Source organism: Notothenia rossii (assembly GCF_949606895.1).
Source record: "Notothenia rossii genome assembly, chromosome: 3".
Taxonomy (NCBI): Eukaryota; Metazoa; Chordata; class Actinopteri; order Perciformes; family Nototheniidae; genus Notothenia; species Notothenia rossii.
In genome coordinates this window covers 39,269,961-39,285,092 of record NC_136901.1, presented here as the reverse complement: position 1 = coordinate 39,285,092, position 15,132 = coordinate 39,269,961, and the positions used below count along the sequence as shown (strand labels likewise).

Here is a 15,132-nt window from a genome sequence, read left to right as displayed (position 1 = left end):
TGGATACACGGATCGTGTTCAAATCAATAGGCACGCAATGACTCTAAATAATAATGATCACGCCACCAAACACACATTCAAACTAAAGGAACCAGCCTGTTTGGGAAATGAGAGAAGTAGAAAGTACAGGTATTTGAGTTCAACATGTAAGAAGTAGAAAGTACAGGTATTGAGTTCAACATGTAAGAAAGTAGAAAGTACAGGTATTTGGTTCAACATGTTAAGAAGTAGAAAGTACAGGTATTTGTGTTCAAAATGTAAGAAGTAGAAAGTACAGGTATTTGAGTTCAACATGTAAGAAGTAGAAAGTACAGGTATTTGTGTTCAACATGTGAGAAGTAGAAAGTACAGGTATTTGTGTTCAACATGTAAGAAGTAAAAAGTACAGGTATTTGAGTTCAACATGTAAGAAGTAGAAAGTACAGGTATTTGTGTTCAACATGTAAGAAGTAGAAAGTTCAGGTATTTGTGTTCAACATGTAAGAAGTAGAAAGTACAGGTATTTGAGTTCAACATGTAAGAAATAGAAAGTACAGGTATTTGGGTCCAACATGTAAGAAGTAAAAGTAAAAAGTCGTCAGAAAAGTAAGTAGTGGAGTAAAGCACTGATACCACAAAAATGTACTTAACGATTCCAAAGTATTTGTACTCAAATTCTTCCCACCTCTGAGTAAATATACTCTCTTCTGGCACTTTCTATTTTTATTTGTATATACTTGCACATCTCAAAACATTCTCTTGCACTAATTATTGTATCCGTTTTATTTGTCCTATATATATATTCATGTTGTTGTTGTTGTTGTTAGAAGAGTGAAGTTTTTCATTGCCATACCTCCACTGTAGCTAATGTGCACATGACAATAAAGCTTTGAATCTTGAATCTATTACTGATACTCAGACGTCCTCTCACCCCTCTGCAGATTGTTCTGTGTAGGGGAACCTCTGAGCCTCCAGAACCTCACTGTAACCGTAGTCCGTGACTTTCAGACGAATCGTCCGTCCACCACACAGTTACGAGACTTCAGACGAGAGTGAGACACCCCGCGGTGATGGAGGTACTTCATACCCTGAGACATAAAATATACAAACAGCAGCCATGTTTTCTTTTCATGCTACTTTCTATTTCTTCTACTTTATTGATCCCAACTTGGGACATTTTTGCTAATGATATAACATATATTCTATAACACATAATTTTGAGCAAGCTCTCTGAGTGGTCAATAGGCGTGTTTGATTCCACGATCAAACAACGATCAAATAGAACGTGACTAATCACAAAGTATCCAGTGGCCTACACACGCAACTAGTCAACCGAAACTACTTCCATGAGCCTACATTGTGTGGTTTCCATAGCGACGTTTAGCGACACACAGCCGTTTACACTGTTATACATTGGCCAGAGAAATCATGTCCATTAGCGGACATAAAAACGTGTCATCGCTTCGCAGCTACTGGGCTCCATCTCTAGACAACAGAAAGATGTGGAGCAACGCGCTTTTTGCCGGTCCGGGACACGCCATGAAACGGCCACTGGAGGAAAGCTCTTCCTATAACGTAGTCCTACCCGTGAACACCACAGCACCACCTGCAAAAAAGTCTGGCATGGAGTTCATGGAGAGCTGTTTCAAGAATTACACTTTTAATGGCAGCAATGAACATCCACCTTCATTCTGAAAATGTTTCAGCACCATGGACAGCCTGATTTGATTTGTTCCGCTAATCCCACACAGTGATTACTCAGATATTTAAATAGCCTAATTCAAGAATTATTTTCAATAAATTGTTTTCAATAATTGGGTTAATAATATATTATTTACTATAACTATATCAATAACTGTAAGCGGGGTAGCAGGAGTGTTTGATCGGCTATCGTTACCATGGGAACTACTTTCTAGGAACTACTTTCTGACGGAGATTAACTCAAGCAGAAAGCGTAGGTTTGGGAGCAAATTAGCCCACATCATGAATTATTTTACGATATTGTTGATTACAATGATAGTTTGTGCAATAGAATCGCAATCATACACTTGAGGCCGTTCTTGAACGTCATTATTGGTACTCCAGTGCAGGCGTACGGACCGAGGCGCTTCCGCAGTACTGTCGTACCATTAATGACGTTCAAGAACGGCCTCTCGTGTATGATTTCTTAAGTATAACAGTCAAAGGGGACTTTTGTACTTTCAATAGTTTAGTTGCATTTCCTGCCTATACTACATCTCAATACAGTACTTGTAAAATAATTTACAATCAACAAATCTAAATACTTCCTTCAACACTGGTTGCAGTTTCAACTTTAAAAAGGCCAAACTTGAGTTTCAGAAGTATGTCGATTTCTGATTGAAAACATTACATTTTTTAAGTGTTTTTATAGGAAATGAAAGAATACAAATGAGTTGTCAAAAATATCCCATGACTTTAAATTGCTCATCTTTTGCTTCAGTAAAAAAATCAACGCGTCCTTAAACTCTTTTTGAGACTTCCTAATGAAAAGCTCTGGACTGTGCAGCTAAATAAATATATTTATAAACACAGATGTGAAATATTGTTGGGAAGACAAATGGAGGAATATATGTATTTGTATTAGAGCCAATACAAGTCTTAACGGTAAACACCAACCAGCATGCGTCCATGTATGACATCCTAAATAGGTCAAATCCGCCTACTGAAAAAACTGCAACATTGATTTTAATTAAATGCATTAAGTCAACAAATTCCACATAACTGTATTATGTTAGTGGAAAGAAATAATATTAAGTTAAACCTATTTAAACCTGAAATTATTGGTTTCAACTAACCTAATACAGTTATGTGGAATCTGTTGACAAAATACATTTAATTAAAGTCAACGTTTCAGTTTTTTCCGTCCCTCTTCCTGTTCCCCCCAAACTGACTTTAATGAGATCCAGCAGCAGCGAGGACTTGAACATCCAGTCCAGTTTCACGTCTTCGTTGAACAGCAGGTCCTCCAAACTTCCTCTGGAGCAAAACTCTGTCACGATGGCGAAGACGCCGCAATCGTGGAAGAATCCCAGGAAGGTATTCACGTTTTCATGACGCATGTCCCTCATCTGTTGAACAAAATAAGGTGCTTTAAGACACTTGTTTCTGTGAGCTGGGCTTTTCTTTATTTAACTAATTAAAGCCACGTACCAGTTCAAACACATAACTGGTTTTGGGGTTGATGCGGTTGAAGGAACCACCAGGAAGTCTCTTCAGCCAGGCCCAGTCACCCTGCAGGAGAGATTAAAGAAAGTGTTTTCAACTTTCAACAAACTCAAATGATGCTTCCCCTCAAAGGTCACCTATTGTGCAAAATCCCCTTCTCCATGTCTCTTCTACATCAACATGTGTCCCCTCTTCTCCATGTCTCTTCTACATCAACATGTGTCCCCTCTTCTTCATGTCTCTTCTACATCAACATGTGTCCCCTCTTCTTCATGTCTCTTCTACATCAACATGTGTCCCCTCTTTTTCATGTCTCTTCTACATCAACATGTGTCCCCTCTTTTCCATGTCTCTTCTACATCAACATGTGTCCCCTCTTCTCCATGTCTCTTCTACATCACCATGTGTCCCTTCTTCTCCATGTCTCTTCTACATCACCATGTGTCCCCTCTTCTCCATGTCTCTTCTACATCAACATGTGTCCCTTCTTCTCCATGTCTCTTCTACATCAACATGTGTCCCCTCTGCTTCATGTCTCTTCTACATCAACATGTGTCCCCTCTTTTCCACGTCTCTTCTACATCAACATGTGTCCCCTCTTCTCCATGTCTCTTCTACATCACCATGTGTCCCCTCTGCTTCATGTCTCTTCTACATCAACATGTGTCCCCTCTTCTTCATGTCTCTTCCACATCACCATGTGTCCCCTCTTCTTCATGTCTCTTCTACATCAACATGTGTCCCCTCTTCTCCATGTCTCTTCTACATCAACATGTGTCCCCTCTTCTCCATGTCTCTTCTACATCAACATGTGTCCCCTCTGTGGAAAGAGACTCTGAAAGTTTCAGGAACAAAGATTCTCTCTCTTTTTGATCCATTTCTATAAAAACCTGTCTGAAAATGAGCTGATCAGATTTTGGCCACTTTATGATGTCATAACGATGTTTTGTCTTGTGTAACCATTAGCCAATCAGCAACCAAGGTAACCCCTCCCACCTTATCACCTGATGTGCTGTTTACACAAGAACGCAAACGGTTGTATCCGCTACTTTTCTCTTTCGTATAGCCCGTTCGTTCACACAAGGCCGTAACAGAAACGCGCAAACGGACCACGCAAATGATAACGGGTCCCGAGGTGGGTAGCAACCGGAAGGCTCTGGGGGGCAAAACGGCTCAGTGTGTACGCCCTATGCGATCATTTCCTGATAACCACCTCTGCTGCTCACCGCTGTAGCATGGTCAGTAGCTACTGTCAGTAGCTACTGACCATGCTACAGATGTTAGTGCAAAATCTACAGCTCCTCTACCACAACCATCAGCAACAAGTGGACATGGAGAACTACATGAACTACATGTTGCTAAATCCACCATAGGGCATAAACAGAAAGGCAACCATGGCAACCATGCTCGGGGGTCTTCTTCGCTGCTTTTGGTGTATTTTGTGGGCGGAAGAACAGCGCCACTTACAGGCCCCGCATATGTACTACAGCGTCTCCAGTGTCTCCCGAGCGGTCTCGTGTGAACGGAAGACTTTTTTGATATCGTATTCGGTTCGTTTGCGTTTCGTATGCGTTTGCGTGTAAATGGGGTCTGAATCTCCTCCTAGAGCACCATTGAGTTCTTTGTAACCAAATCTCTCTCAGAGGGGCGTGGGGAGGGGCTCCTTATTTTCATCTAAAGTAACAGACAGAGAATCAGCACTTTGGAAATAGGGCTGAAACAGAGGGGATTATGGGTAATGCTGCAATGATCTGTTTGTTGTTTCAGCCAATCAGAGACAGGCTCTGTATATATCTGAGACCTGTGATATATTGATGAAAAACAGTATGATAGGGGACCTTTAAAGGGAGTGTCTCACCTGGAAAATGACGATGTTGGAGTTCTCGTAGGTGGCCGGTGTTTGGGAGGAGACGGGCGAGTTGCTCCTCATGGGACTCGCCTTGCTGTCGTCCTGACTCAGCTTCTGTAAGGTCAGAGGTCAGGGGGGGAACTAGCTTTAAATGTAACATAAATTACTCCTGTATTCAAAATTATACTTAATATAGTAAATGTCCATAATAAGCATCAAGGTATAGTGCTCATTATGAATGGACCATTTTATTATAAATTGATGCAATAACATGTTTATCACTAAAGGTAGGAGCTCAATTTAACACATTTGTATACAATGCAACTAAACCTATACTATTACATTACATATTTCTTTATTGGTCATAATAAAGTCAAACTGTAAAGTGAATAAAGCATTAAGTAAAACATGAAATACTGTAGAAATACTCAAGAAATGTACAGTACTAAATGTCCTTTTTATATTCAACAAGTACCTCTGGTCGTCTTCACAGATAGAGACATAGATTTAAATTTAAATAATATCATAATCTCCTCTTGCAGTTTTGTTTTTTACAAACTCAAATTAAAGTGTATTTCAGTCGTACAGTAGAGTGTCTGACCTTGGTGCTCACTAAAGTTGGGGCTCAGTTTAACTTCTTTATATAAAATACAGCTACAACTTTAATAATAAAATATATTTCTTTGTTGGCAATTTATTGTACTTTATTTATTTATATCGAAAAGTGTGTAAAAGTACAATATTTATTCAACATTTCTGTCACGATCTGTCATTTTTATTCAGTTAAAGTGAATATAAAAATAACATTACTCTAAAAAAAGGGACCTATAATCGTACTTAGTACTAAATGTACATCGTCCTGACTCAGCTTTCTTTATATAAAATGTTGCTAAAACTTTAATAATGAAATATATTTCTTTGTTTGTAATTAATTTAAGTCTGTAAAAGTATCAAAAACTGTGTAAAAGTACAATATTTATTAACATTTTCTGTCATTTTGATTAAGTAAATGTAATGTGATGTGAATGTAAAAGTAACAAAACCCTAAAAAAGTAACCTCAAATTGTATTTAAGCAGAGTACTAAGTGTGCTTTTTATATTGAAATACTACCTCAGGAACAATATCGAATTTTTAAGAAACATATCAACGAACAGAGAAAAATCAATTTATTTAATTTAAATAACTACATCACAATTTCCTCTTGGAGTTTTATTTTTAACGAACTCAAATGAAAGCGTTATTCATTCGTACAGAATATTATCTGACCTTGGTGCTTAGTGACGGGTTGATGAATGTGACGTCAGCCTGAGTCAGCAGAATCCTGTTCGGACCTTTAACCAATCGGATCTGGTTGAGGCGTCGCCTAGGCAACAAGAGACATCAGGATCAGCTGCTAGAGTTTAATGGAGTCACAAACTAACTTACTAATAATATATACAAAATATTTTAGGTTAAAATTAAGATTCAAAGGTTACTTCGTTTTCATTTGGCATTGGTTTGGATGGTTTCTTAGTCTATTTAGTTAATTTTAACAGTACACCCACACGGCAGCGTCGCGTGCTTCAACGAACGGAGACGCTTCCCATTCACTTTGAATGGGGTGACGTCACGCTTTGCCGAACTGCATTGTGGTTCCGTCGCGGTGCTCGCTTCAAAAGTTGAGAAAAGTTAAACTTTTCAAGCGTCGACGTTAGCGCCAGCCAATCAAATCAAATGCCAGTACGAGCGCTAGCCAATCAAACCGCGTGCTTGTGTGTCCGGGGCGGGAGATTAATGTGATTGGTTTTTGGTCGCACGCCAGACACGCCCACCGGCAAGCTTCAACGCGACGGAACCGTGTGGACGTACCGTTATACAGAAAGGAGCTTATAAGCAGCAGATAAGTGATTTCTTACAATTTGTATCTTAAAAATGTATTGTTGGTGTCTTGTTAACCCATTATAGTTTGGCACATGACATGCAAATCAATCAATGAATCAACCAATCAGCCAATCAATCAGTCGGTCAACTATTAGTCAATATTTGCTAATGAGCATTTTTTTTAAACAAGGAATAAAACATGCAAACCTTGTCTTTAAAATGTGCATTTAACTTTAACTAAAGTTATTTTCTATAAGCGGCACAAACATTGTATTTTGAATCTATATATTAAGGCTATATGTCCGGACTGCAAGCAACAACACATTTGAAAGTGTTCTTATTAAAACGTTTCACATGGATAGAGTGCATTTGAATGTTGATGATGATTCAGATAATCCAGTGTGTACCTGATGCAGTAAATTAAAGCCAGTCCAAACACAGAGGCGGCCATCATTCCCAAAAACATGTCGATGGTCGGGAACAGATCCACGCCTTGAACCAGAAAAACATTTCCTTCATTTCTGATTGAATGCATAACATTTTTAAGTGTTTTAAAAGGAAATGAAAGAATAAAAATGAGTTGTTAACATTTCCTCATGACTTTAAATTGCTCATGCTACGCTTCAGTACAAAATCTGTGCATTTTTAAACTCTTTTTGAGAGTTCCTAATAAAAACTCTGCACCTAAAGGAATATATATACACACAGATAAAAACATTCTTTGGGGAAATACACATGCAGGAATACATTTATATGTTTTAGAGCCATAACGCCTATATATACAATGTGTGTGTGTGTGTGTGTGTGTGTGTGTGTGTGTGTGTGTGTGTGTGTGTGTGTGTGTGTGTGTGTGTGTGTGTGTGTGTGTGTGTGTCTGACCTCCAGAGCAGATGACTCCAGGAGTAAACCAACACGAGGCGTCTTTTCTGGGTCCGTGTCCTTGAGGGAAGTGGATTTCTCGACCCAGGAAACGCAACACACCGGCCTCCATGTTGATGCTGACAGTAATCAATGCAAACAAGTTACTATGGCAACAATAAAACACTGCATTCTTTGAGTTAAAATGATAAACAAACCTTAAAATACAACACAAACTCAAACTACAGCATTAAACACGTTATGGTGTAGTCTTTAAAATCAACATTGTGATATTTCTCAACAAAACTTGAGTATATTTGAAGTTTATTCATCCAAATAAAAGCCTGTTTTCACTTTCTTTTACCTCACTTATGAATATTTAATACATCTATTTGCTTTTCTCTCTCTGCCTTCAGTGCTAATATACATTACCTGTACGAAGGCTTTAATTCCCAGGAGAGTCCGTCAGTATCCAGGATGACGTATTCCAGCAGAACTGCTCCGGACGCATCGGTTTTTATCGGATGACTGAAGCCCTGCAAAGAAAAGCAAGATATGTAGAAAGAGCTTTCATTTTTATATTATGATGTTTGGTAATTCAATCATATAATCAGCCTTAAAGTGTTCTGTTTGGATACAAAACATGTGAGTTAAATCAAAACAATAAGAAAATACAAAATAAGAAAATGTATAAAGAAAATAAGAAAGATTTTATTTCATTTTTTTATGTTGTTATTGTTTTGTAAGAAGGGGCAGGTAAAATAAGATGTTCTTTCCCTGCTCCTTTCCAGTCCACCATGCGCCATAAAAAAAAAAAACAGTATAAATCCACATGTTTTGTTTTAAAATAACTGCCAAGGAGGCGTGTGGCGCAGTGGTCTAGTGCGTTGGTGTTCGGATGTTCATTGCTCACAGTATTGAGTATGTAAGTCACTTTGTTCATTCTTACATAACTCCCATATATTGCTGTTAATATTAACAAAATATAAACTCTGTGTTGGACTCCTAATGGATAATTCCAACATACATAACTAAATGAGATGATAGCTATTTTTCCTATAACTTCCTGTATATTTTCAATGTCGTGTGTGTTATTCCCGCTCCTTTTCGTACGTCGAAGTCCAGGTTTCGGGTGTGTGTTGCCAGGTTCCTTCCTGACATCCAGACTCTAGATTCCCGAACAAGATGCACTGCGTGAGCCACGAGGAGGACGGAGCTGTAGATGGTGCCGAACAGAGGAGACACCTGCAGGATACGCGCACACACGCACGCACGCACGCAGACAGACAGACAGACAGACGGATAGACACACACACACACACACACAGGAGTTAGCAGGTGGTGCCCGTTTAGCTGATTGGCTGCATCTGACACTGATTGGTCCGTCTGAAGAGACAGGAGCATTTAAGCTGCAGCAAGGCAGTCCCTCTGCCCTCTCTCTCATCGACCTCTCCTTCTGTGTGGTAGATCTGTTGTTCCGTGCGGTAAAAGTTACCGGTCCCTGTTGTACCTTTTGTTATTGTTGTGAAGCTAAGCTCATTTAACCTGTCTTGGAGACACTCTTTAATTTGTCTAGGAGTGTGAAACCCTTTTCTTTTGTTTAAATCCCGTTTTCTCCTGTTTTTTCATTAGGATAGGTTAGAAGCCTGTATTTTATTTTATCTATTTTTGGCAATATTTAGAGCTATATGATGCTAAGGTTTATTTGTTTGTTATGTGGGTTTGTCTCGCCTCCTTTCAAAATTACCAAAGGCATTTTTCTGTGTACCGACTTTTTCTTGGGAGTGGGCAGAGTGTGCAATTGCATGCTACGCCTAGGTTCCCCTAGACCGGGGCGTAACACTGGGTCAAAGTTACGGGCCCATGAAAATATTTCCCCAACAATCACCTGTTCAGGTTTCAGCGTCTTCGCCACCTCTCCTCTCTCCATTGCCTCCCTGTACGCCTCGTAGAAAGACCCCTGCTGAGAGTTGATGGTGATGGTCAGCACAGCGTCGTAGGCCCTCAGCAGTTTGCTGTTCCTCCTCAGAGCGGGGTAGGTGATGTTTCTGTACGGCAGGCTGTAGAGCAGAGTGTCGTAGGGGACAAACACCAGCGAGCCGTCGGTCAGCTGGAGATCATAGGCCGTCTCCAGGAGCTGCTTCTGGACGCCACCGCCCATCAGAGCAGAGTGCATGCAGAGGACCACAACTAGAGCACAACGGGAGGTCTTTAAAGGTCCCCTATCATACTGTGTTTCATCAATATATCACAGGTCTCAGATATATACAAACATGTCTCTGATTGGCTGAAACACCAAACAGATCATTGCAGCATTACCCATAATCCCCTCTGTTTCAGCCCTGTTTCCAAAGTGCTGATTGTCTGTCTGTTACTTTAGATGAAAATAAGGAGCCCCTCCCCACGCCCCTCTGAGAGACATTTGGTTACAAATAACTCAATGGTGCTCTAGGAGGAGATTCAGGTGATAAGGATGGGGGGGGGGGGTTACCTTGGTTGCTGATTGGCTAATGGTTACACAAGACAAAACATTGTTATGACATCATAAAGTGGCCAAAATCTGATCAGCTCATTTTCAGACAGGTTTTTATAGAAATAGATCAGGACAAAAAGAGGGAGAATCTTTGTTCCTGAAACTTTCAGAGTCTCTTTCCACAGAGGGGACACATGTTGATGTAGAAGAGACATGAAGAAGAGGGGACACATGTTGATGTAGAAGAGACATGAAGAAGAGGGGACACATGTTGATGTAGAAGAGACATGAAGAAGAGGGGACACATGTTGATGTAGAAGAGACATGGAGAAGAGGGGACACATGTTGATGTAGAAGAGACATGAAGAAGAGGGGACACATGTTGATGTAGAAGAGACATGAAGAAGAGGGGACACATGTTGATGTAGAAGAGACATGAAGAAGAGGGGACACATGTTGATGTAGAAGAGACATGAAGAAGAGGGGACACATGTTGATGTAGAAGAGACATGGAGAAGAGGGGACACATGTTGATGTAGAAGAGACATGGAGAAGAGGGGACACATGTTGATGTAGAAAAGACATGAAGAAGAGGGGACACATGTTGATGTAGAAGAGACATGGTGATGTGGAAGAGACATGAAGAAGAGGGGACACATGTTGATGTAGAAGAGACATAAAGAAGAGGGGACACATGGTGATGTAGAAGAGACATGAGGAAGAGGGGACACATGTTGATGTAGAAAAGACATGAAGAAGAGGGGACACATGTTGATGTAGAAGAGACATGGAGAAGAGGGGACACATGTTGATGTAGAAGAGACATGGAGAAGAGGGGACACATGTTGATGTGGAAGAGACATGAAGAAGAGGGGACACATGTTGATGTAGAAGAGACATGAGGAAGAGGGGACACATGTTGATGTAGAAGAGACATGAAGAAGAGGGGACACATGTTGATGTAGAAGAGACATGAAGAAGTGGATTTTGCATTATAGGTGACCTTTAACACTGAATAACTGACATGTTTAATCAGGGTTTATTTATTTAAAACAACATGTAAGTAAACACATTAAAAAAGGAACAACTTGGATTCCTTTTTGAGAGTCTCGTCACCAGTAAAACATTTGAACTCACCTCGAATTTCTCTCATCTTTCGAATCTTGCTGAGAGTTCTTCGGATGCTGTGAGGCGTGTTTTCCAAAATACTGACCAACCTGACCGGAAATCCGTGACTCCCCAAGGAATCAGATACCTGTACAGTCGAGAAAACACACGCTGACTAGCTGAAAACCATCAAATCAAACAAGAGAAAAGCAAAAAGAGAGCGGATTTAAAAAAAATATTTTTGCCTAAATTTTCGAGTAAAAACGTTGGTCGTGGCTTTACAATTAGATATCTTATGTCCCATCACTTTGTATTTGTATTTCTGTTGTAGCTACATGTTCACTTTGTTTTATGGGCTTTCATATTGTTGCATCGACTCAGTTGTCTTGTGTCTTATCAGAGAAAAACCATTATTTATTGTATTTGTATAACCGTTTACCGCCTTGTGTCTATGAACCTGATCAAATGTTATATGTAGCTGCATGTACCTTTCAAAGTTCTTAGCAAATAAATCTGAGGGGAATTTCTTCTTTGATTTTAACTTGTGTCATGTTGTAAATTGAGTTCCACGTGTTGTATGAAAAGTACTATATAAATAAAGCTTTAGTGTTGCGTCCTCTTCCATCTAACACTTTCATTAGATTGCATTTATCTACTGTACTGAAAATGAGATATTCACACCTTGATGGCCGTCTCCACCCAGATGTCCTCTGAGGAAGCGATGATGGCGACGTTGGCCCACCTGAAGTAGTTGAAGACGGTGAGCAGAACCCAGCTGGGCCTCGGCATTGAGCGGGAAAACGTTGGGTGTCTCCGAACATCGTCCAGTTCGTATCCATCACAACCCCAAGAGAACAAGGCCTGCAGGAGGAGACGAGAGGCGGGGGAAGTAGTGGAGTACAAATACTTTGTTACTGTACTTAAGTACATGTTTCTGGTATCAGTACTTTACTCCGCTACTTATTTTTCTGACGACTTTTTACTTTGACTTCTTACAGGTTGAACTCAAATACCTGTACTTTCTACTTCTTACATGTTGAACACAAATACCTGTACTTTCTACTTCTCTCATGTTGAACACAAATACCTGTACTTTCTACTTCTTACATGTTGAACTCAAATACCTGTACTTTCTACTTCTTACATGTTGAACACAAATACCTGTACTTTCTACTTCTTACATGTTGAACTCAAATACCTGTACTTTCTACTTCTTTCATGTTGAACCCAAATACCTGTACTTTCTACTTCTTACATGTTGAACACAAATACCTGTACTTTCTACTTCTTACATGTTGAACTCAAATACCTGTACTTTCTACTTCTTACATGTTGAACACAAATACCTGTACTTTCTACTTCTTACATGTTGAACTCAAATACCTGTACTTTCTACTTCTTTCATGTTGAACCCAAATACCTGTACTTTCTACTTCTTACATGTTGAACCCAAATACCTGTACTTTCTACTTCTTACATGTTGAACACAAAGACCTGTACTTTCTACTTCTTACATGTTGAACACAAATACCTGTACTTTCTACTTCTTACATGTTGAACACAAATACCTGTACTTTCTACTTCTTACATGTTGAACACAAATACCTGTACTTTCTACTTCTTACATGTTGAACTCAAATACCTGTTCTTTCTACTTCTTACATGTTGAACACAAATACCTGTACTTTCTACTTCTTACATGTTGAACACAAATACCTGTACTTTCTACTTCTTACATGTTGAACTCAAATACCTGAACTTTCTACTTCTTACATGTTGAACACAAATACCTGTACTTTCTACTTCTCACATTTTCCAAACAGGCTGGTTACTTTAGTCTGAATGTGTGTTTGGTGGCGTGATCATTATTATTTAGAGTCATTGCGTGCCTATTGATTTGAACACGATCCGTGTATCCATCATTTCCTGGTCTTCTCTAAAGAAGAGGGACCAATGAAAACGTTGTCATGTTGCCGTTGTTCAGCATGGAAACATTCATTAGCTAACAATGACATTATTGTTCTATTAATATAAAGGGAGGTCAGGTACTCTTTAAAACAGCTGCTAGTTATGGGTACTTTTTACTGAAGTACATTTCAAAGCCTCTTTACTTTGACTTGAGTAAAGAAGTTTAGTCAGTACTTATACTTTCACCAGAGTATTTTTTTAAACACGAGTATCTGTACTTCTACTTGAGTAAAGGATGTGTGCACTTTTGCCATGTCTGGAAAACACTCACATGTAGGTACACCTTAAGTTCCTCTAAAACACCTACTTTGTTCCAGCCTTTGCTCAGCATCGAAGCAGCGTCACAGTATCCTGGATTTGATGGTCCTATATACGCTGACGCCTTAGTGTTGAAACCCAGGAACTTTTCAAACGCCTTTGATGTCTCACATGGCTCCTAAAAAGTTACAATCAACACACCAATTAGGCCAGAGGTGTCAAACTCAAGGACCTCAATATATGTGGCCCGCAAGAGCTTGAAAAGAATATAATATACAATACAATTGGTGTTATTGTTGAATATTTTCAGAACTGATAATAATTCAATGCAGAGCCAATAATGTCATATAATACATTATGTAACGTATATTATAAATAGTCTTAAAGTTACAACCAGCCCTTTGAGTGCAACCATAATGCTAATGTGGCCCGCGATGAAATTGAGTTTGACACCCCTGAATTAGGCAGGTTAAAGGTCACCTGTCATGCTATTTGTAGGTATATATTATGGGTCTCAGATATTTAGAAATATATAAAAAACATGTCTAGGATGTGTTTTGCTCAAAAACATTTTAGAAATCCCTCATACCCCTCTATTTCAGCCCTGTTAGAGAAACGCTGATCTGGGTCCTTAGCTTAAAAAAAGAGGAGGCGGAGCTAATGCCTGCTCAGAATTACACGGCAGATTCAGCAAAATTCTGCCGTGATTAAACGCCATCCCGTTCCAAACCACATCAAGGATTATTTCTGAAACAGTTTGGAGCTCAAATGCTTTTTCCACAAGGTTTACCACAAGGTGAGTTCCTTTTCTTTTTTTTTGTTGCTTTTTTACACATGTGCTCTCCAGTACAGGTTAGCTCTGAGTGTTAGCGATGCTTGCTAATGTAAACAAAGACCATATTACATCCAAAACACGTCTCATTGTTTCTGATAGCGACGTTTCTGTTCGGGCCGTGAGTCCACATTTCAGATATTACGTCATATCGGACGCAAATCTGGATCAGCTCCGTTATAGTCCCGTTTTTAGAGATGTGGGTACGGAGGGAAAGAGAGAGGGTTTCGTTTTCTAACACTCCTGACACACATATTTAAATATAAAAGACATCAAAAAGTGCATTTGGCATGATAGCTCCCCTTTAATGCGCATGACTTTCTGTCGGATGCTGATTCAAGCGTCGTACCTGCAGCACGGTGAAGTCGAAGGTGGCAGCGTAGGACAGCGAGCGGTCCTTGTTGATGCGGTTTACGGCGAGTTGTGCTGCCACATTAGGAAGAGCCTTTGCAAAGAGAGGGTCGCACCCCCATGGCCCCAAAATCCCTACCCGGAAAAAAGATGCATCCACTGGGCAAGGAAGGAAACAAAGGAGGAGCAGGAGGAACCTCAGGAGGGAAGGAGGGAGCAGAGGAGAGGAAACAGAAGCTAAATGGTGGAAGTCAATGGCAGGAGGTGAGGAGAAGATGGAAGCACGACGTTGTGTGTGCATCTTAAAGTTTAAAACCTCCAGAGCTCACAGGAACTCGTAGGAAGAGGATGTGAAGATGCTGCTTCCCTGGAAATATGAAGGATGTGGATAAAAGCGGAAGTGAGTTTAA

General features: G+C 39.8%; 1 protein-coding gene across 1 annotated transcript in view; it reads right to left on the bottom strand.

Annotated features, from left to right (window-relative positions):
* The window catches only part of gc2 (guanylyl cyclase 2), a 22,923-nt gene extending 8,065 nt beyond the window's left edge, over window positions 1-14,858 (bottom strand). The window contains 15 exon segments of the mRNA XM_079671174.1: window positions 911-989; window positions 992-1,067; window positions 2,892-3,068; window positions 3,151-3,231; window positions 5,024-5,128; window positions 6,282-6,378; window positions 7,283-7,367; window positions 7,755-7,873; window positions 8,166-8,269; window positions 8,847-8,978; window positions 9,622-9,923; window positions 11,344-11,461; window positions 11,995-12,174; window positions 13,589-13,717; window positions 14,721-14,858. Coding sequence (XP_079527300.1) covers window positions 911-989; window positions 992-1,067; window positions 2,892-3,068; window positions 3,151-3,231; window positions 5,024-5,128; window positions 6,282-6,378; window positions 7,283-7,367; window positions 7,755-7,873; window positions 8,166-8,269; window positions 8,847-8,978; window positions 9,622-9,923; window positions 11,344-11,461; window positions 11,995-12,174; window positions 13,589-13,612 — 1,679 coding nt within the window. The 5' untranslated portion in view covers window positions 13,613-13,717; window positions 14,721-14,858.
* Between the last annotated feature and the right edge of the window lie 274 nt (window positions 14,859-15,132).